The 22,450-nt window shown below is 39.4% G+C and overlaps 1 protein-coding gene across 1 annotated transcript in view; it reads left to right on the plus strand.

Annotated features, from left to right (window-relative positions):
- Positions 1 to 1,471: 1,471 nt before the first annotated feature.
- IREG3 (iron-regulated protein 3) overlaps positions 1,472 to 22,450 on the plus strand; it is a 71,571-nt gene continuing 50,592 nt past the window's right edge. The window contains exon 1 of the mRNA XM_089428830.1: positions 1,472 to 1,884. Within this exon, the coding sequence (XP_089284956.1) occupies positions 1,736 to 1,884 (149 nt within the window). The 5' untranslated portion in view covers positions 1,472 to 1,735. The remainder of the gene's footprint in view (positions 1,885 to 22,450) is intronic.

The following is a 22,450-nucleotide window of genomic DNA, read 5'->3' on the forward strand; positions in this document are numbered from 1 at the left end:
GCTCAGCCTCAGAAAGGTTCAGGCTCTCTTTCTGTCTTTCTTAAAATGGCGCATTTTTTCCGGCTCTGGCATCCTTCTTGGTATTGATTCAACTACTTATGGACTGGAATCCATGCTCACTCCCGATCTCATATCATTCCTACACACTAAGGGGATCTTCACTTGGAATAAATTGATCCATTCCTGGTCGTCTTCTTCGCCAATCTGGAGGGACGGAGATGACCTTGGACTGCCCCTTTCTCTCCGGCCTACATGGACCGCTGCTGTTAATTGTTTTGCAGGGAAAGGTATTACTCAAACAGGTTTAAAAGACGAATTAGTTTGGTCGATGGGGTTCTCCAATCAGCCTGTACGTGTCAAAGATTTATACGCAGCTGCCTCATCCTTTCTTCCGCCGCTTCCAGGCCCCTCCTTTCCTTTCAAACTCTGGAAATCTACCTGTCAGCTTAAGGCAATTTTATTTTCGTGGCTGGTTTTCTCTAACAGGAACCTCACATGGGAGGTTCTTCAAAGGAAGGGATGGATGGGCCCCGGAAGATGCTCCATGTGCTGTCAGGCGTCCGAAACAAATGTCCATATGTTCTTTCAATGTCCGGCATCGTCCCAAATCTGGTATGATCTCTCCTTATCATATGGTTTTCCTTACCAGGTTTTCTCTTCTGTTCAGGATGGTTTCAGATGGTGGTCAGACCAACGGCCAGCATGGAGAACGTTATTCATCATTACGTGCTGGCTCCTGTGGAAATGGAGGAATGCTCGCATCTTTCAGGAGTCCAAGGCTCCTATTTCCTCCACTCTGGTCCATATTTCTGCTATGCTCGATCCTGCTTGATTCTGCTGGTCTTCTATCGCCGTTTCTGTGCTATATGTTGGATCTTTTTATGGACCTCTCCTTTTTGTTAGACTGATTTTGGTCTCATGTGAATCTATGTTGCTCACTTGGAATGTATTGGTACTGATCTCATCAGCATTAGTCCGGTCTCTTTTTGACCATGTATCTGTCGGCCAGCTCGATATGGTTTTATATGTATCTGCTCATTATATTCCCTTAATATAATATCATGATGTTTTTCTCTCTGAAAAAAAAAAAAAAAAACCTCATTATGAAAATCTGCACCCTAAACTTTTAAATTCTTACACCCAATTTTATATCCCATAATTCCTAATAACATTATAATCATTTATAAACGAATTAGGAATATTAATTTTTTAAAACATATAATTTCTGAAAATTTTAAATAAGTTATGCTAAAAATTAAATATAAGGTAATTACGATGAAGCAAAATTTACCCACTATTATACCACACCCAATTTTATATCCCATAATTCCAAATAACATTATAATCATTTATAAAGGAATTGTAAATATTAATTTAAAAAAAATATAATTTCTAAAAATTTTAAATAAATTATGTTAAAAATTATATATAAGGTAATTGCGATGAAGAAAAATTTACCCACAATTATACCACAACCATATTGACATGCTACCCAAATTTATCTAGGTATGTGTAGCCATGTGTTCGTGCGCGCAGGGAAAACATGTGAACATTTTTAATCCTCGTCTCCTTTCGTATACATGATAAGGTATATTTAATACGAGCAGGAATGGAAGCTTGTTGCCTGCCAAACCTCTACAAATTGCGCGGTTTTTCAGACCCTAATGATAATAGGATTTGAAATCAAGTATGCAAGACAGGAGGAGATTCCATCGTCGTTATTTTTGAATCTTCCATGGCGTTGCGTCCAGGCCTTCTGGGCAACAGAACGTCTCTGCGAGTCCCCAACTTCCAAACCCAGAACAGGCCGCCTCAATTATCTCACGATGTTTTCTTCAGGTTTTGGATGAACCGGCCATCAAATTTATCTATTTCTGTTACAAGGTATCTCATCTCCTTTAGCGCTCATCAAATCAGTTGAATTTACTATACCTCGTTTTCTCAGTCACAGTCTGGCATTTGCATTGGTTGTTGAAACAAGTTGCCCTTCTGTGTCTCTGACATAATTTGTTTCTGTTGACATAAGCTGACTGTGAAGTAAGAGTTTTATTGTTAATTCTACCTACTCCAATAGGTCAAAGTCTTTTATAGTACGAGTTATGAAAATATTCGGTGAGGAGCGCCCAGGAGTCCAGAGTCAATCCAGCTTTGGAGAGAGTCTGTAACAGATAGACATTAGTAACAGATAGAAATCTCTTTTACCCTTTGTTTGTTTCCTTTCTTGCATTTTATATCCCTTACATGGGATTTTAATGGTGTGCCTGAAATAGAGCAACCATCCACCAAGTATTTTCATTGATTGGCACTTGTGAGCAAGAACAAACGCCTCACTCTTTTCTGTACTGCGTCAATGCCAAAGAATCATTGGTCGAACACGCACAATTCTCACATTACATGGCATAAAAGGAATACCATGCTACGGGCAGGTATCTCTTTCGGCATTTAATTCGTCCCTCTGATATTTGACTTCATCACGCGTTCTCGTTTCTCTACTCGCAAATAGTAAAGACTTGGTTGGAGGGCACTCAGGATAACTTTGGCCACGGAGGCCAGAAATAGGGAAACGTGACCGTGTGACGCTTGGAACAGTCACATAGCAGATGTGCCATTTTGTGATGCGCTTTATGAGACAAATGCCTAGGTTGGGAACATTAACATAGCAGCTGCGCATGTCTGAATTGCATAGATTTTATTTTGTGGCAGATGATATGGTCTGCTTCTAGTCGTTTGCGTTGTGATACAGAATACAAATCTAAATACATAATTGATCGGGTATTTGTGGTATGTGGAGGATGCACGTCAAGTGTTTGATGGAATCTGCCCATTAAATTTGACAGTCACTTTGACAGCAAAATGATGGTAGACGGGTCTTCTCTAAATCCTTTGATGAATTTTACCACTGAGGAAAAGACAGAGACAAAAGAATGGGTTTCAAATCCAGGGATTGGATCCATGCAACAAGACGAGTTGTGCCAAGATGACATGTTTAGCCTTGCTGAATTATCAGCTGTTGAAGACCAGTGAGAGCAAGTGGTAGTCAGCCCGATCGATATAGCCATGGAGTCGGATTTCTCATTCTGGACAACCCAGATAAAACAAATGCTGCGGAAAATGGAATTTCTTGAAACTGAAAACAAGCAGCTCCGTTCAAAAATACACACCCTCTCTGCCAGAGTTTCAGAGGTGGAGGGGGATAATTTATCCCTTAAGAAGATGTTACATGAAACCAAAGAGCAGGAAATTCTCCATCCTCCAAATGGTGCATTGCATGCAGAAATTCTTGACCTTAAAAGCAAGCAGGAAGAAATCTGATCCCAACAAGCCACCTTCAAACAAGAAACTGAGACACACATCAATTCTTGGGTACAGGTGGTTCGAGTGAAGGATAAAACTCCTACCCCTCTTGCACAGTTGAGGAGGTATTGCAAGCAAAACATATGGAAGAACGCAACAGACGGGCAAGAGAATTGAATCTCAAGGTGAGAGGTCTCCCCTTACCCCACCCCTCTTCGGATCCTATGGAAGTGGGTGTTAGGTTCCTTTGGGACACTCTTAGCCTCCCCGATATAACTATGGACAGAGCTTGGCTGGGCTACGACTCCACTCTCTTCCTCAGGCTCCAGACTGCATCTGATTGACTTTGCACCCTCAAGGCTAAGCGAAAGTTGTATTCTCTTCCCAACAGGATTTTCTTGGACGAGGACCTCACTCGAGCACATGTTGTGGTACTTAAACAATCCAGAGAACAGGTTTTGGCAGCACGATAAGCAGGGAAATTGGCAGTTATCAGGAATCTCTGGTTAGTCATTTGGGACTCCTTCCCACCTTGGTAGGAACCCCGAACTGGAGGTTCCAAATGATGGGCCCGCTTGGGGAGGCAACAGGGTACAGGCATTTCTATCTGTTGTTGGAATGGCAATGGATCTTTCTGGTCATTACTGAGACTCTTGTATGACATTCTCAAATTAGTGGACATCCTCTTCGTGATCGATGTTGGCGTTATGATGTATGTGTTTACATGATGGCAACCCACTTGTAGTAGAACAACTCACTTGTATGTGGTAACTAGATGAATCTACAGAAGAGATATCAGATGTGATAGACAGATGTGATGCAGGGCAGTTCAAAGGAATCAATTCAGAAGTAATGTACAATGGCAACTCAATAAGATGACAGTTCACAGGGCAACAAGTTAACATTGCCATCAAGTCCAAAGGGGGAGATTGTTGGCATTATGATACTGGTGTTGTCCTTGATGGCAACTCACTCAAATGAAGATCAAAGTACTACAGGTTAACAGTATTGAATTACAGTTTAGGTTACACAGAATGAAGAAAGAAAGGTATACGCAGGTTCACCTTGACCAACCCGCGTATACATGCAGGTTCATTGAACAAAAGGAGCATATATGTACACACACACTTTCACAGAAGGAAAAGCACATATATTTTGGGAAAACAAGTTTTTGGGTCCAAGGTATTTCTTTGGTCCAAGATATCTGACCCAAGGTATTTGGTCCGTGGTATTGGTCCTAAGTGGTTTTGGTTCATGGTATTGAGAAAGACCTAAAACTATATAAGGAGGAGAAGATCATTAGGCCATGGAAAGCAAATATTGAATATCTGATGAAGTATGAGATCAAGTATGCAGGTTATGGGTTTGTGATGCTTTGCTTGATCTAAACTAAGGATGCACCTTTATGGCTGATGAAAGTTGATGGATCGGGAGCATGAAGACTTATATGTATTATCATTATGTGGTTTGATCTTGAACATTCTAGATCTGAATACTAACGCATGTTTTTATTATGTAAATGTGATGATTTGGGTATGAATGAAGTATGAAATAGTTGTGATGCGTTAAGCTAGCATTTCCAGATCTATACGCAGGTTGGCCTTGGTAAAACAACGTATACACGTTGATTCAGCATACAGAAGTAGCGTATACATCATATAATGGAATTTGCAGATCTGTACATTGGTGTCCCTTGGTAAAAGGGCGTATACACGTTGGTTTGGCTTATGGATGTAGCGTATATCTTCTGAAGTATGATCTATAAGGGTTCTGTTTAATGTTACAGTATTCTGGGTTCTGCATTGTGTTCTGGTCACTGTTTTTGGTAACAGTGTTCTACATATTCAGGTTGGTTGATTGTGATTAGCTTCAGTATTGATGGATGAAATCTAATGAAGATCTGATAATGAATGGATTAGATCTAATCACTAACACATGTTTCATCCTCTATGTGTGATTATGTCTTAAGTTTGGAAGTGCAGCAAGTTGTTTGCAAATATACACGTTGGTTGGCTTCAGGGAAGTTGTGTATACACGCAGGTTGGCTTCTGCCAAATAGCGTATATAATCTGATGCATGGTTTTAAGATTACAACTGATTCTGAATGATAATGTAACTTAGAACTGTGTACTGGTTAGAGTGATTTATCAAGTGATCTATTTGTTGTAGTTAATTGGTTAAAGTATGATTGATTCAGTTGTGTCAGAGATTTAGAGGTTGTTCGTGATTGATTGAGTTTGATTGATTTAGATTGAGTTTCAGTAATGGGTTGATGTAGATATAGTTGATGGATATATTGCAGTGGTGATTGATTTTGAGCTTCAATGTTGTTGATGGGTCCAGTATGAAAATTGGATGAAACGTGGCCTTCAGATTATGATGTTGTGTTCCAGGAGTATCTAGTCTGAAAATTTATGAATTGCGGTCCCTGGAGGAGGAGAGAAGGTCGTAACCTTCTGTAGGTCGGCGCCTACGTACTAGTAAATATATCGGCTAGTACAAGATTTAGGGGGTTTTAGCTCCCTTCCAGTAGAAGCTGGAGAATGAGAGAAGGTTGTAGCCTTCTGCAGGTAGATGCCTGCGTACTGATATGAGTATGCGCTGGTACAATGTTGTAAACAATTTTTCTTAATATTAAAAGAAGACAGAGACGACAGCAGCAGGTGGTTTTCACCCACATTGGGTTTCCACCTTAAATCATGGTGTTCATGTGTGATGATCTGTTCTGTTTTTACTGCACCTGGTTACTGTTTATATGGTTAATGAAGTTTTGATGCACTGATTAAAGATCAACATATGATGAATTAACTGAATCATAAGATTGCTGGATATATGCTAGTTGCATTAAACACAGTTGCGTGTACACGCGAGTTCCCTTAACTGAAATAGCGTATATGAATCTGATTATGGAAATGAAAAAGTTATTGATTTGTTAATACTGATTCACCCCCCCCTCTCAGTATTATTTCCAACAATTGGTATTAGAGCAAGTCTGTTGGTTGAAGCTTGATCGCTTGAAAGATCTGTAGAACAATGGGAAAGAAGCTAAAGAAGAAAGCGCCTCAGAAGAAGAAGACATCTCAAAGGAACTATGACAATGGGAGAATCAATTGGGGAATATGTGGAAGTAACTCTTCAGATTCAGAATCACTAGAAGTTGAACAAGCAAACAAACTATCAGGGATGAATTTGTTATCCTCTAGTGATACATTTCTCCGTCCATTTGAAGATGATGAAAGTGATAGTGAAACAACTGAATTTGCTCTTATGGGTGAGGAAGAAAGATATCAAATAGAGGCAGAATTTAAAAACAAAATTAGAGATCAACAAGATCTTTTGGACAAAAGGGAATGTGCCTTCAAAGAAGAAGCTACCAAACTAAAAGCTCAACTAGAAGAAGGAAACAAGGTAAGGAAGCAATTCAAGGAAAAGGAAGATCAATGTCAAAGGCTACAGGATGAAGTGCCAACATTAAGAAATGAAGTAAATGAAAGGAGCACAACAATCAAGAAACTCAGAGATAGATCCAGTTACTATGAAAGTCTTGAAGCTAAGATCCTCTCACTAAAAGAAGATCTTGAAGAATCAAATAAGCAAAATAAAAAACTACTCCAAGCTCTTGAAAAACAAGAAAACAAAGTTCTTAAATTAAGACATCAGTTGGAAGAAGGAAGAAAAGCTGAAGGAATCATGAAGAAGCAGTATCTTCAAAAGGAAGAGCAACATCAAGTTGAGGTAAATATTCTAAAAGATAAATTAGAAGAAAAGGATAGGCTCTTGTGATTTCAAGATAGTACTAAGATCTTGGATGATATTTTTAGTAGTCAAAGGTCTCCTGCTATCAAAACTGGTCTTGGTTTTCATGAATCTGTTGAAGGTGAATCTAGTTCACAAAGTAAGACAAGGAACTCTAATGCAAAATCTAAAATGCTCAACAAGGAGATGAGAGGTCAATCCCATCAACAACCAAGGAAAGAAATTCTTCAAAGACAATCTTTTACTCCTAACTATGGAAGTGATAGTTGGTTATTTCCTCAAATGAATAATGTTGAATGTTATGTATGTCATAATTTTGGACATGTTGCAACCAGATGCAGAAGTAGAATGGTTCAAGACCGTTACATAGAAAGATCATCACGTTCCAGGTACTTTAAGGGATATTGTTGTGCTTGCAATATGTTTGGTCACAAAGCCATTGACTGCTATAGAAGAAATATGAAACATGTAAGATGTTATGCATGTAACAAGCTTGGACATATAGCAAAGAAATGTAGGAGAAAATATCAGGCACCATACCAAAAGGAGAAAACATCATCACACTTGAAGATATGGAAGAAGAAGGAAGTACAGTCAGAAAAATGTGGCATGGCACAGTGTACAGACATGACAGATTCTGGAGAAGTCGAAAGTATGAAACTTCAATGGTTTAAATCTCATACGGAAGTTTCATGAAGACAAGTCGCGTATATACACGAGTTCGAAGCTGCACAGTCGCGTATATGTAGGTTTGAGAAAAATGTAGTGGGACAGACTTAAAAAATTGATTTGATATGGTTCAGACAATTGTCAGTTATCTTTTCTGAGGATAGATGTATACAGTCTGTGGATGTTATTTAGAAGTGTTTTTGATCCTCACAAGTTGTTGATAACTTTATGCATATCTGATTGATGATGATGCCTTGATAATTCTTACTAATATATGCAATGATCAGATCTGACAGTGAACAGGTGGAACAGGTTCAGGGGGAGAACATGCTATGCTTTTAATAAAGCATTGTTGGCATTATGTTTAGAAGTCTTTGGTACCTAATCAATGATGATGATGCTTATATGGCTAAATTATACATATTGCTATGTTGGATACATGGATGATTACTTAAGTTGCAGATATTGTTGGTTGGCCAAGAGAATGGTGTTATTACAGGTCTCATGAAGACATAGTTGTTTGAAGACATGGATATTTGAAGACATGACTTACTTAGTCACATAATGATGATGAGTTCTTACCTTATGATGATAGGTTGATACTCACAGATTGTAATGGTTGATGCTTATCAGATGTGGGATGTTCCCTAGTAATGATACATGGTTTATATATTAAAGGTCCTTTGGAAAGATCATGTGAAGACTATGGTGTTTTCACATATGATATGATGTGAATGGTTTTGTTACTGCTTGGAGATATGACATATATTGAGTTTATTCATGGAAGGAAACAAAGCAAGTTGATCTTGATGAGATCAAGAGCATGAGTTGATATCTATCTTTGTCACAGGTTGATGATATTTACACTGACATGGATATATACAGGTTGCTGGTCTGGATGTTGTTGACAGATGCTTATGGAGCAGATCATATATGGTGTATGATAGTCGCTGATGACTATCATGGTCTTGTTTAGATATTTGGTCTGTGTTATAAATGTCATGTATATCATTCAATGTAAAGGTCATATCAAGACTCATGATGTAATAATTTGTCTTTGTCTGTTATAGTATTTTGATGAGTCCCTTTTGATCATATGATGTAATTTGTACCCCCACTATGCATGGGAAGGATGATGTAATATTTTAGTTATGTATAAAAAATTGGTATATCCCCACTTGGTTGGGTGAATGAGTGAAGTTTAGTATATCCCCACTTGGTTGGGAGAATGAATGTATGTATGAGTCATTGGTGATAGGAAGGTCAAACTCACATAGTTGAGTTATAAGAGTCATGTTATCTTTCTTGAAAATATTTACAAACTCTGCATATGCTCAGGGGGAGCATGGATGATACAGTACATCTCAGCATGAACAAAGGGGGAGCTCTATCAGAGAATTCAGCATGCACTTAGGGGGAGCATGACCCTTTGCCCTTGATGTCAAAGGGGGAGATTGTTGGCATTATGATGTATGTGTTGTACTTGATGGCAACCCACTTGTAGTAGAACAACTCACTTGTATGTGATAACTAGATGAATCTACAGAAGAGATATCAGATGTGACAGACAGATGTGATGTAGGGCAGTTCAAAGGAATCAGTTCAGAAGTAATGTACAATGGCAACTGAATAAGATGATAGTTCACAATGCAACAAGTTAACATTGCCATCAAGTCCAAAGGGGGAGATTGTTGGCATTATGATACAGGGGTTGTCCTTGATGGCAAATCACTCAGATGAAGATCAAAGTACTGCAGGGTAACAATATTGAATTACAGTTTAGGCTACACAGAATGAAGAAAGAAAGGTATACGCAGGTTCACCTTGACCAAACTGCGTATACATGCAGGTTCATTGAACAAAAGGAGCGTATACGTACACATGCACTTTCAAAGAAGGAAAAGTGCGTATGTCTTGGGAAAACAAGTTTTTGGGTCCAAGTTATTTCTTTAGTCCAAGGTATCTGACCCAAGATATTTGGTCCGAGGTATTTGGTCCTAAGTGGTTTTGGTCCATGGTATCGAGAAAGGCCTAAAACTATATAAGGAGGAGAAGGTCATTAGGCCATGGAAAGTAAGTATTGAATATCTGATGAAGTATGAGATCAAGTATGCAGGTTATGGGTTTGTGATGCTTTGCTTGATCTAAACTAAGGATGCACCTTTATGGATGATGAAAGTTGATGGATTGGGAGCATGAAGACTTATATGTATTATCATTATGTCGTTTGATCTTGAACATTCTAGATCTGAATATTGATGCATGTTTTTATTATGTAAATGTGATGATCTGGGTATGAATGAAGTCTGAAATAGTTGTGATGCTTTAAGCTAGCATTTCCAGATCTATACGCAGGTTGGCCTTGGTAAAACAACGTATACACGCTGATTCAGCATACAGAAGTAGCGTATACATCACAAAATGGAATTTGCAGATCTGTACGCTGGTGTCCCTTGGTAAAAGGGTGTATACACGCTGGTTTGGCTTATGGATGTAGCCTATATCTTCTGAAGTATGATCTATAAGGGTTTTGTTTAATGTTACAGTATTCTGGGTTTTGCATTGTGTTCTGGTGACTGTTTCTGGTAACAGTATTCTGCATATTCAGATTGGTTGATTGTGAATACCTTCAGTATTGATGGATGAAATCTAATGAGGATCTGATAATGAATGGACTAGATCTGATCACTAACACATGTTTCATCCTCTATGTGTGATTATGTCTGAAGTCTGGAAGTGCAGCAAGGTGTTTGCAGATATACACGTTGGTTGGCTTCAGGGAAGCTGTGTATACATGTAGGTTGGCTTTTGCCAAATAGCGTATACAATCTGAAGCATGGTTTTAAGATTACAACTGATTCTGAATGATAATGTAACTCAGATCTGTGTACTGGTTAGAGTGATTTATCAAGTGATCTATCTGTTGCAGTTGATTGGTTAAAGTATGATTGATTCAGTTGTGTCAGAGGTTCAGAGGTTGTTCATGATTGATCGAGTTTGGTTGATTTAGATTGAGTTTTAGTAATGGGTTGATGCAGATATAGTTGATGGATATATTGCAGTGGTGATTGATTTTGAGCTTCAATGTTGTTGATGGGTCCAGTATGAAAATTGGATGAAACGTGGCCTTCAGATTATGATGTTGTGTTCCAGGAGTATCAAGTCTGAAAATTTATGAAACGCGGTCCCTGGAGGAAGAGAGAAGGTCGTAGCCTTCTGTAGGCTGGCACCTACGTACTAGTAAATATATCGGCTAGTACAAGATCTAGGGGGTTGTAGCTCCCTTCCAGTAGAAGTTGGAGAACGAGAGAAGGTTGTAGCCTTCTGCAGGTAGATGCCTGCGTACTGGTATGAGTCTGTGTCAGTACAATGTTGTAAACGATTTTTGTTAATATTAAAAGAAGACAGAGACGACAGTAGCAGGTGGTTTTCACCCACATTGGGTTTCCACCTTAAATCATGGCGTTCATGTGTGTTTCTTATGTGTGATGATCTGTTTTGTTTTTACTACACTTGGTTATTGTTTATATGGTTAATGAAGTTCTGATGCACTGATTAAAGATCAACATATGATGAATTTACTGAATCATAAGTTTGCTGGATATACGCTAGTTGCATTAAACACAGTTGCGTGTACACGCGAGTTCCCTTAACTGAAGTAGTGTATATGAATCTGATTATGGAAATGAAAAAGTTATTGATTTGCTAATACTGATTCACCCCCCCTCTTAGTATTATTTCCAACAACCGATACTCATGTGAGCCCTGTTTGACCCCTCCCAGATATTGTAGGTTACCATTGGATCCCAATTTGTAGGTAGGAGATGAGAAGCTCAGGAGTGGTTAGAGGATCAGGTGGAGTTGCTTGTTTTGCTAGTGACTCACTCCAGAACATGGTATCTTTCGTAGCCGAAGATGAGTTTACCAGGTTTATGTGGATTCAGATTAGCGTCGGAGTCTCTACTCCGAGGGACATCTACATTACAGTTTATTACTTTTCCCCAACCTCTTCACCATTTTCCATCCATAATGGCTCAAATGGGGACCCCTTTATAGACTTGTACATTAACATCACCTAGTACTCTGCTGTTGGGGAAGTCATCCTCCTAGGTGAATTCAATGCTTATACTAGAGATCTCCATATCCCTCTCCATGACCTATCATAGGATGTGTTTTGTACCCAGGGGATAGATCCAGATTCAGTAGGGCTTCACTGGATGTCAGATGATGCTTTGGGGCCCACTACAGTTTATGGTAAGCATCTATTGCAGTTGGGGGAATCCCATGAGTTGTTGATTCTAAAAGGTCTCCCTTGTTTCCTAGACTCTTGCTTTTTCACATGCTGGCGATATGGCGGGGGTGCGAGTGTAGTTGATTATGTCCTCGCTAGCCATAAATTGCTACCTTTTATTCACCATTTCTCGGTCTCCCCCATCTCCCTTGCTGATCATGCACTACTTTCCTTCTCTCTCTGGTTTGACCCTACTCTTCCACCCTATCCCTCCCCTTGGGGCCCACCTCGAACTACCTTCCGATTTGACAAAGGAGACCCTGACATCTTCTTCTCTACCCTTCGCAAGATGCTCCCATCGAAGATTCATTTCTCTTTGCTTGATTTTGCTTCCACTAAATACACCTGTCTTTCATCTGCCATTTGGGAAGCAACACTCAAGTCCTTCCCCCACTCCATTCGTTCCACTTCCATCTCCCCTGAAGTTGGATCTTGCTCCATGAACAAGTGGTACGATGACGAATGGAAGACTCTACATCGGGAACTTCGATATGCCTTCACCCACTCTCAACCCTTCTACTTCGACCTCAAAGCTTCTTATCGTCGTCTCCTTTGTTGCAAGAAATGACTCTCTGTCTCTCATAGAAGATGGGAACTTTCTTCTCTCCTTGTCCACCCCCCTGAACAATTCTGGCGTACCAACCTTCCCCAACGCTTCCCTCTTCCACCTGACCTCGACCCTACATCCATGTTCTCTCACACTTCCAACCTTTATGATATTCCCGAGCAGGCCCTAATTCATCTTACATCCCCACTCTCTTCTTGTTACCTATTCTCATACAGAGATGTTAGAGAGGCCATTTGGGTGATGAACAACAACAAAGCAGCTGATGAGGAAGGCTACCAAGCAAAGTTCTTTAAGCACGGTTTCTGTGCTTTGGTTAGCTACTTGATTGGTCTCTTCAACCATGTAGTCCGTGAAGGTTTTCCACCAACATGGTCACACCACATCATCCATTTGATCCACAAATAAGGTTCTAGCTCAAATCCCAATAACTACGGAACGATCATGGTGGGCCACACGTTCTCGAAGTTGTATGCTACTGTTCTACATAGGAAGCTCTCTAGTGACCTTGAGGAGAGACAACTCAGAGCTAGGGGACATGCAGGCTTTCGACCGGCTCATCAGACCATTGACCACATCTTCACCCTTTACGCCGTGATTGAGGAGGCACGAAATCGCTCTTCAAAAGTCTACTGTTGTTTCGTATATTTTTGGAAAGCTTTTGACTCTGTTCCGAGGGAGTCCTTGCTCCAGAGGCTCAGAGATATCAGCATCTCTGCAACACTATTGATGCTATTATGCGCCTATATGAGTTCGTTCTTGGTCGTCTTCACGCGGCTCATGGGATGTTTGATTTCATCCGAAGCACTATTGGGGTTAAACATGGTTGTCCATTGTCCGCTACCTTGTTTGGGATCTATTTTGATGAATTGGAGGCATTTCTACACGAGCATATCCAGAACACTGATGGTTGCTTTCTTCACCAGGGTCTGATATCTATTCTACTCTTTGCTGACGACATGGCCCTCCTCTCTTCATCTCTAGAAGGATTACAAAGGCAGATAGATGCCTTAGCTATGTTTTGTGATCATTGATAGTTGACGGTCAACCTGGGTAAAACCAAGGTTATGATCGTCAATGGGGTGAAGAAAACCTCAGACCTTCATTTCCTATTCAGAGGGGAGGAAATTGAGATCACCAACACGTATGCTTACTTGGGGTGCAATTCTCAGGTCTTCGCTTCAGTTTGCGACCATCGCTTCAGCCTCATATCAATAAAGGATATGGATCCTTAACCCTTCTTGAGAGACAGTGCTTTCGACATCACTTCCAGGACATCTTGTCCAAGATGAGCCTCATGGACACCTTGATCCGTCCCACTGTTCTATATGGCTCAGAGATTTGGGGACAGTCTTTACTTGAGTAAGATTGGGATTCAATTGAGAGAGTCTAGATTTTTCTTCTTCGCCGCATCATTAGATGCAAATTGATAGTACCGCAGCACATCATCCTTGCCGAGTTTGGAGCTCATCCCTTTCGGCTTGAGACGGTCTTTAGATTGGTTTCATTCTTGCATTGTGTCCAAGGCTTTGCAGACTCGATAAAGAGTAGGGACTGATATCCTTACTTGGTATATTGCTCTTCTGAGACTATTGCCTGTTCTACTCAGGCCGAGCCAAATGTTGGTTTATAGGAGTTTCAGATCTCTTAGAGTCAGTGGGAATTTAGTTGGATTGTCTCCCTCCTTTCCGATATTCCTTAGATGCTCCTTGTCACCTTTCACCTACTAGACAAGAGCTAAACAAGATCATCAGGGAGGACATCTATAGGTAGTTTGTCCTAATCCTCCAAGAGGGTTGCGCCCAAAGATGGCCTTCTATGTTGAGCACTTCTTGGAGTTGAGAGACAGGGTCATTGTTCGACCCCAGTATACATTCCACCACTGGATGCATGCTCTTCGCATTCCTCTAGGCCAGTTTAGAGTAGGTTTTCATAGACTTTGGGTAGAGACAGACCATCAGGTGGATAGACTAGACAAAATCTGCTAGGTATGTTATTTACAGGAAGTGGAGACCGAGGTGCATTTCATTCTTGGATGCCCTGTCTACTACGAGATTAGAGGAAGGTTTCATTGCTTGTTCAGAGATTCTCGGACCCTCACCGACTTTTTCGGGTATCCTGATCAGAGATGTTTGGCCCTATATATGCAGGAGGCTCTCAAGTTCCAAGTGCATATTCTTCAACCTCCCATCAGACCAAACCCCACATAGAGGATCACGATATTTTTTAGGGTACTACCTTCAGACAGGGGCACCACGAGACCGATTGATACCAATACATATCTAGGCTCTAGATCAGTGAGGAGCTGCGGGACATCACACCGCCACACGAGATCTCAGCAGTAGATCAGTCTTAGATCCATTCCTGGGAGACGGATTTGGTCCTCCGACCTTAGCAGTGCGCGAACCCCCCTAGACAATGATTTAGTGGGCAGTCTGCATTTTCCACCAGCTCTTCATCAGGCTAGCCGACTTTGTTGAGTTTCTTCAGTGTTCTTCATTCAACCTCAGATGTTAGGAGAGATGGGTCTGATCCTCAGACCTATTAGCTCCTGGATCTTCTCCACTAGGGCTAGATGTTGATTTACTTCATGCATTGTATCTTTTTTAGGAGACTGTTTGGTTCTCCTGCTTTGTATGGACATCATTGTACTCAACAGTCCCTTTGACCTACTTTTTGGTCATTAGTTGGACATAAATATAATTATCTTATCTTATCTTATCTTTAGTTTCCCCAGAAAAGTAACCCTTTGTATTATATCATGCTGAAGGCTGTCATAACTAAGGGATTTTCATGATTGAATTAATGAACGTTCAAAAAGTTTCCAGGTGACCAGGTTCAAAAAGTTTTGTAGGTTTAGGAGGGTGGAGGTTCAGAAATCTTCCATTTTTTCATAGTGGGAAGGATGTTTCAGTAGTGGGAAGTTAGTATTTAGTAGGAAGAAGCTTTTGATTTTGCGCTGAAGAAGCCTAGGGCTCAAACCCATGTTCTGACAGTGGCTTAAGATGTCCACGTTACTTATTAGGTACCCACATTCTCATAGTGGCTTTGGGAGGTCCGCATTATTTGTTAGGTGCCCACATTTTTAGTGGCGTGGGAGGTCTGTTATATTTATGAGTGAGAAGCATTATTCATATTTGGGTGGGGCGCTTTTCCTTTTTTTTTTGTTTCTTTTGCTTAATTGGGAGGTTGTGTTTTGTTGGCAACTTGTTGAAGACAAGCTATTAATAGTTCCCAAATAGGATCTCAAGACCTCATTGTGGGATCATTTCATTGTTGTTTTGGTAAAAAAAAAGAGGCATGAATAGTTCCCAAATAAGATCTCAGGACCTCATTGTGTGATCATTGCCCTGTTGTTTTAGTAAAAAATAAAAGAGGCATAAATAGTTCCCAAATAGGATCTCAAGAGCTCATTGTGGGAGCATTGCACTGATGTTTTAGTAAAAATATAAGAGGCACGGAGACAATAAGATGCAATTTATATTCCTTGGGATGCCGGGGAGTTTATTCAAGGGTCAGGATACATTGGGCAGGGTCATTGGTTATGATGTAGGGGTGTTAGGCCAAATAAATTAATCAGAACTAGGTAACTACTTTATTGTTCACATAATTTACTCAACTGATTAAGGTGCTTTTTGATAAAATTGTGCTACAACCCTCCTATATAATTTGGCCAACTCGAGTAAATCCTTCACATCAATTATAAGTTATGTTTGCAAATATTTCTCTTGAATCATAACAAATAACATGTGCCCAGACACCACTTCTTGTTTGTAGGATTTCAAATTTTCAACAAACTTGTTCCAAGCACATTTTGCTTCAATGCTAGCAACAGACTCCTATTGCAAATATACTGGGTCATATAACTTTAGTTGGCTGATGTTTTCATAGATGCCAATCTGAGCTTGTAGGTCAAAACAAAATGTGTCAGGTCACCCTGCTGAAGAAATATTTGAAATGCTTTGATCCAATATGGAAATTTCCAAGTAATTATGCAAATTCAGAAATTTCATGGATTTATTTCCTGTTAACTCTTAGCCTTAGGGCTGAATCTGAAATATTAATTTATAACGTAAATACTTGACTTCACTCCAAACCAATTTACGAGACAACCCAAGAAAATAAATACCAATTAAGTGTACTTCAAATGCCACAAACTTTCAGCTCTGTAGGGTACATTTTCCAAGCTAACAGATCAGAATTTTTTTATCTGCCTCTTTATCTTTTAGGTATGTGTTAAATCACGTGGCAAATTCAACTTAATATTATGTCAAATTAGCATGCATAATTGGTGCTAGAATCTACTCAATCATGAAAATAACATAGGCTGAAATTCTATGCAACTACACAAAATTTGAAGAGCTGGAACACTTAATATATACATACATAGAAAATGAAGTACATGTACATGCCAATAGTTCAATAAAAGATAGTACAAATAACTCTCCAAACCCTAGCTAAGGAAACCATAAGAACATATTACAACAAATCGGAAATTACTTATAAGTTATAATAGAGTAGATCTGCCCCTTTATCTTTTAGTTATGTATCAAATCACTTAACAAATTCAACACAATGTTATGTCAAATTAGCACACATAACTCGTGTTATAATCTCTCAATAATGAAGACTCAAATATGCAACTATACAAAAGTTGGACAGCTGGAATACCTCATATATACATATATAGAAAGTACATGTATATGCCAATAGTTCAATAAAAGATAGTACATATAACTCTCCAAACCCTAGTTAGGGAAACCATAAGAAAACCTTAACCTCGAACTCCTAGCTAGGAATCTCTCCCAACCAAAGCTAGTCACTCCAGCAAAGATCCTCAAAAAGACTAAAAGTTAGCATATATGTTTAGAAGTTTTTGTTGGCACAGGCATATTCACTTGCATCCTACAAGTGTACAAAATCGTCTCCCTCTATCTTTTGCACAACAAGCACACCGAGTAGCACCAAGGTTTCCCAAATGTGATGAAACCCTAGTCGTCTTCTATTACAAGAGCTACAAGATAAATTGCTTCTTTTGCTCCTTAGGGTTTATTCCAAATCCTAGTCTTCTTTGTTTCCTTGGGGAAAAACCCTAACCCTAGACTTCACTCGAATTTCCTCAAAAAGTGCTAGTAGTTAAGACAATTAGAGCAAATACAAATTAAGAAGATTATAAAGAGATTGATTTACCCTAGTTCTCACATCTCAAACACAATTTCGTATCACATGAGTGAAGAACAATGACTGTGATAGAAAGACTCTCTCCTCCCTTTATTTATATGAACGGTGAGGGAGGCCAACAATACAAAGTGGACCTAGTCCACTATAAGCAATTCAACTCCACACGAGATATGCTCACATATGAAGTGCTCCAACTCTAGGCGACACATGTTAAGCTCCAAGGTTTGCATGTCCAACAAGCAAATGTTTGAATTATTCTCATGAAAGACCCACCGCTCCTCTCTGGAGGCCTCCAAAGCTTAAGTGCTACCTCCTAAGCAGATCCACCACACCTACATGATCACTCCTCAACCCAAGCATCCTTAGGTCAAGTACAAGCCTCCATGCAAGCAACCAAGTGTCCCCATGCCATCTAGGGCTCAATGCCCTCCTCCAAGATGCCCAATGCTCCTTCTCCAGGCAACCAACCAACTCTCCATGTGTAGAATGTCATCATGTTGACTAGGTCTCCAATGCTCCAAGGAAGTCTATGACATAAGCATTAGTTTTGGGGTACCCTTATTGAAAGAGGGTAACAAGATGTAAAAAATATACATTACTTTAGGAAGGCTTCAACTGCAAACAATCTTTGGAGCGTACTTAATGGTGAAGACATTCGACACAACGTTATTTTGGAAAAACACTTGGAATGAATAACTTTTGAAGAGAGGATTATGACTCCAATAAAGTCTTTTGTAAATGCCTCAATAACATGGAAAGTGCTCGTACCTCTTATAGGTAATTGGTTTGCTAGGAGTATTGGAGATGGAACAAGGGTAAGACCAAGACTCAATACATTGATAGGATGCATAAAATAATATCCTTTTCCCTGTGACATGCTATATAGATCAAACAGTATTGAGATCTCTATACTAGTTGACATAGTAGATCCTATGTCAACTATGTCAACAAATATGGCAACAAGGATGGAAGAATGTAGAGGTTTTAGGTATTGTAGGAATGTTGGTCCAGTGGTGTAAAGGCTTTACTAAGAGACTGTCACTGGGTCATATCCAAATAACATTTGAAGAGGACTTTTTGGTATGGTCCAATTACCCAATAATTGGCAAGTTCACTACAAAATTAGGATATAAGACATGTTTGAGGAAGGGAATGAGGAATAAGTATGATGGTGGAGCAAAACTTGGAAATGAAAGTGCCATTGAAATCCATATCTTTATGTGACTGTCACTAGCAAATAAAACTCTAACCTGGGGTGCTCTTTAGAAAAGAGCAAGACAAAGCCAAGGCATCTGTAGCTTGCATACAAAAGATGGGGAAGATATTGATTACTTTTTGGTTCATTGTGAATACACAAAGTAGGTTTGGGGATCCATGTATTAATATAAGTAACGACAGTTGGAAGGAGGGCACACTCATGGAAAGCATGAAGAAATGGTATGATGAAAAAATACTTAGACAATTTAGAGCTATTCCTTTAATAGTGTTATGGTCTATTTAGTGCAACAACAAAAGGATTTTTTTATTTGAAGGAATCAAGATGGTGCTTGTTACAATAAAATCTAGCATCTTGTACAAAACTTCACTATGTGACCTAGACAATGTGCAACACACAAGAGTGTCACCATTATCACCTCCACAACTACTCCCCTCTCTTTAGTGAAGGACACAATCCAACAGGAGGGAGACTTCCCTAGTAGGGAATAATGGTCAAGTAACCCAATAATCTTATACTAAGTGCCCTTATGTATCCTATAATTAACCCAAGAAACTTAAGCTAAGTGCCTCCTAAGGATCCTAGAATGTGAATCGACCAAATGAAGTTATAGCAAATTAGGGTTTGAGGTGGACGGAGTAAATTCCAAAATTTGATTGAAGGGAGCTAGAGGTCAATCTAAAGTCTATGGTTGACCTGAAGAGTATCAAATAGGTTTTCCGAACACATCAAATCAAGAAAATACTCAAGCATGCTAAAACTGGTTTTAGGCTAGCAAATTGCAACAAAAAATAGTTTATAACAACACCACATTTAGCTATGGAAATAGTGATTAATCTATGAGAAATAAAGGCTTTTAGAGTAAACTGAGGACAAAGTTACAACAAATTTTGATGGTTAATAAGGCATATAATAACAAATAAAACCTTGACGTTGACCATTGAAAGTGGCTGAAAAATGCATGGAAATCTTTATTTTTTCTTCTTTAATGCATTTATAAACAATGTCTAACCCTAGGGAATGCATTAACATGTCATTAACTTGAGATGATTGGGGGTGGCAGAGGGTGTGCACTCCTACATTGAGATGGCGTGTGTTGATATGATTTGTCATGTTGGGCGCGACAAAGCACGCGCACACACACCGAAGACGAGGGTTAGCGTGTGGGTGTGCATGACTTGTTGGGTGAGACGAATGGCGTGGCGGAGGGCAGGCACATCTAATCGGTAGAACAAGTCAACAGATGGAATAGTTGTGTGAGATGAGTTGTGAGACGAATCATGTTTTGTGATGGGTTGGCGTGGCGTTAATGATTGTGATGAATGGTGGAACGCCAAGGGTCGCACCCCTTGGTATTCCCCTTCAACTCATATATATTCTAAAGAAAGGTGAGCCAAATGGATATTGTTGTAATTTAACCTTAAGTTGCCATAATATAAAAAGCAAAACAATTTTTATATTATAAAAGAATGACATGAGTGAGATAGACTAGTGCCTTAATCTAAGGCATTAGGATTCTAGGATGCAAGCAATTCTAGGGTTCCTTTGGAGTGATTCTAAATCCAAACACACTAGGCAAATAAACTAACGTACCCTAGGGTTTGAGATTTAGGTTCTCAAATTTTCAGATGATTGAGGGAAAGAAAAACCTATCTCTATTCCTCAAATATTTGAAAGAAGGGTTTAGCTCAACAAGGGACAATGAAGCAAATACCAAATAAACTTAGGACAAGACCATTAATCCCATGGAGCATAATACCAAGATAAAGCACATTAACTAAATTACTTCACCATGCAACATCCAAGATCCCCCATAAGTATCCATAAAAAGATATCGCATCACATCACAAATCCACCCAAGAAAGTTGCTCAATTATGTTGAAAATGTAGCGAGCAAGGTCTTCTGGCTTGTGCTTTAGCCAATGAAGACGTCAAATTGTTCTCATGAGTTGAACTACATTTAGGATGAGTTATTCCCAGTTTACTGAAATAATCATCAAGTTAGCATGCGTAGAGTTGGAGCTTTAGTTAAGTGGAGTCTTCATTAGTTTCACTACAAAACAAGGTGGCAATTATAGTTCAGTTAAAAACGAGTTAGTCTTCAGTCTTGATTGAAGGAAGAGCGAGTTAGATCTCTAATGTTGATTGGAGAGAGAACGAGTTGACAACTCCAGTGATGTTTGGAAGGAGAGCAAGTAACACTCTCAGTTAACTCGCAATCAGAACTCGAGTTCTAAATTTGGAACTGGGCCTCCTTGCATGTTCGATTTGGGCCTATAAAGGAAGGATGAAGACACAAGGATTATTCAATTGTTTTGTGCACAAAGGTTTGTGACAAGACAAAGCTCACGAGTTGTGAGGGAGCCTTGATTGTGGAGCGCAGGAATTGTGTCCCAGAAAATAGGAGCCACAAGTGTGCTAGAATTTAGGAGAATTGGTTGTGTGTAGGTTGTGAGGAGCTGGGGTCGTTAGAAATAGGGCTGCAAAGTGCAGAAGGAAATAGGAGAATTTCACTAAAGAATAGGAGCTGAAGTGTGCATAGAAATAGGGGCCTAGTGCACTAGAAAATAAGAGGTCTGGTGCACAAGGATTGAGGAGGCTTCTAGTGCGCAAAAGTGAGCAGGTTTTGCAGAGCAAGTCAAGGAAGCAGCAAAGGAAGAATTGTGTGAAGGAATCAAGATCAAGTAGTGATCAAGGAAGGCCAAGATCAATGTATCAAGCTGAGATTTGTGTGAGGTGCATAACACTTTCTCAAGGGAGACAAATTGCTTTGTAATAGATCCTAGTGCTAAAAAACAATAAATAAAATAGCCATATCAAGCAAGCAGGTTTTCCTTGTTGGGTTTCCTGAGAATATAAGTGTGTCAATATTGGTGTGACATGTTTTTATCTATGTGTGTTTATATCTTTGGTGTTTTTATTCTGCTGCTTATGAATTGTTAAGAAACTCTGTATCTTGGTGAAAGTAAAATAGTTTTTAGTTATTCATCTTAGTTGCATAGTTTCATGGAAATTTAACAAACTAGGCCTCCATAGCTCAAAAAAGAGAAGAATCACTAATCAAGAGAAGTTATGATCCAAGTGTGACAATGATCTAAGAGACAAATCAAATTTCCTATTTATACTAGGGTAACCAAGTCGATTTAGCTCTAATTAGCTCTAAGAGTCCCTAAAAAAAATTATCCATGATAAAAGGTGGATAGGTCATCATGCTAACCCCTAAAGTAGCCAAAATAATGTATTAACATAAAAATAAATCTTGATTAACCCACATGTGTGAGTATAAAAGTCTCTGAGGGCCACATCATCTCCAAAAAGGCATGTCTTTCCATGAAAAGGTGCAAGGGATGACCTAAGGGGTTTGACTCATCCCAAAAGTCAAATATCCTCATCAAAATGGTGCCTCATCACCAAAGAAAAACCTCTCAAGACCAATGTCATCCTCTAGAAATGCCACATCATCATCAAATGCATTATA

The sequence above is a fragment of the Pinus tabuliformis genome, chromosome 4_2, assembly GCF_031772625.1.
Source record: "Pinus tabuliformis cultivar Carrire ecotype Pingquan chromosome 4_2, CPIR1, whole genome shotgun sequence".
In the NCBI taxonomy this organism is placed as follows: domain Eukaryota; kingdom Viridiplantae; phylum Streptophyta; class Pinopsida; order Pinales; family Pinaceae; genus Pinus; species Pinus tabuliformis.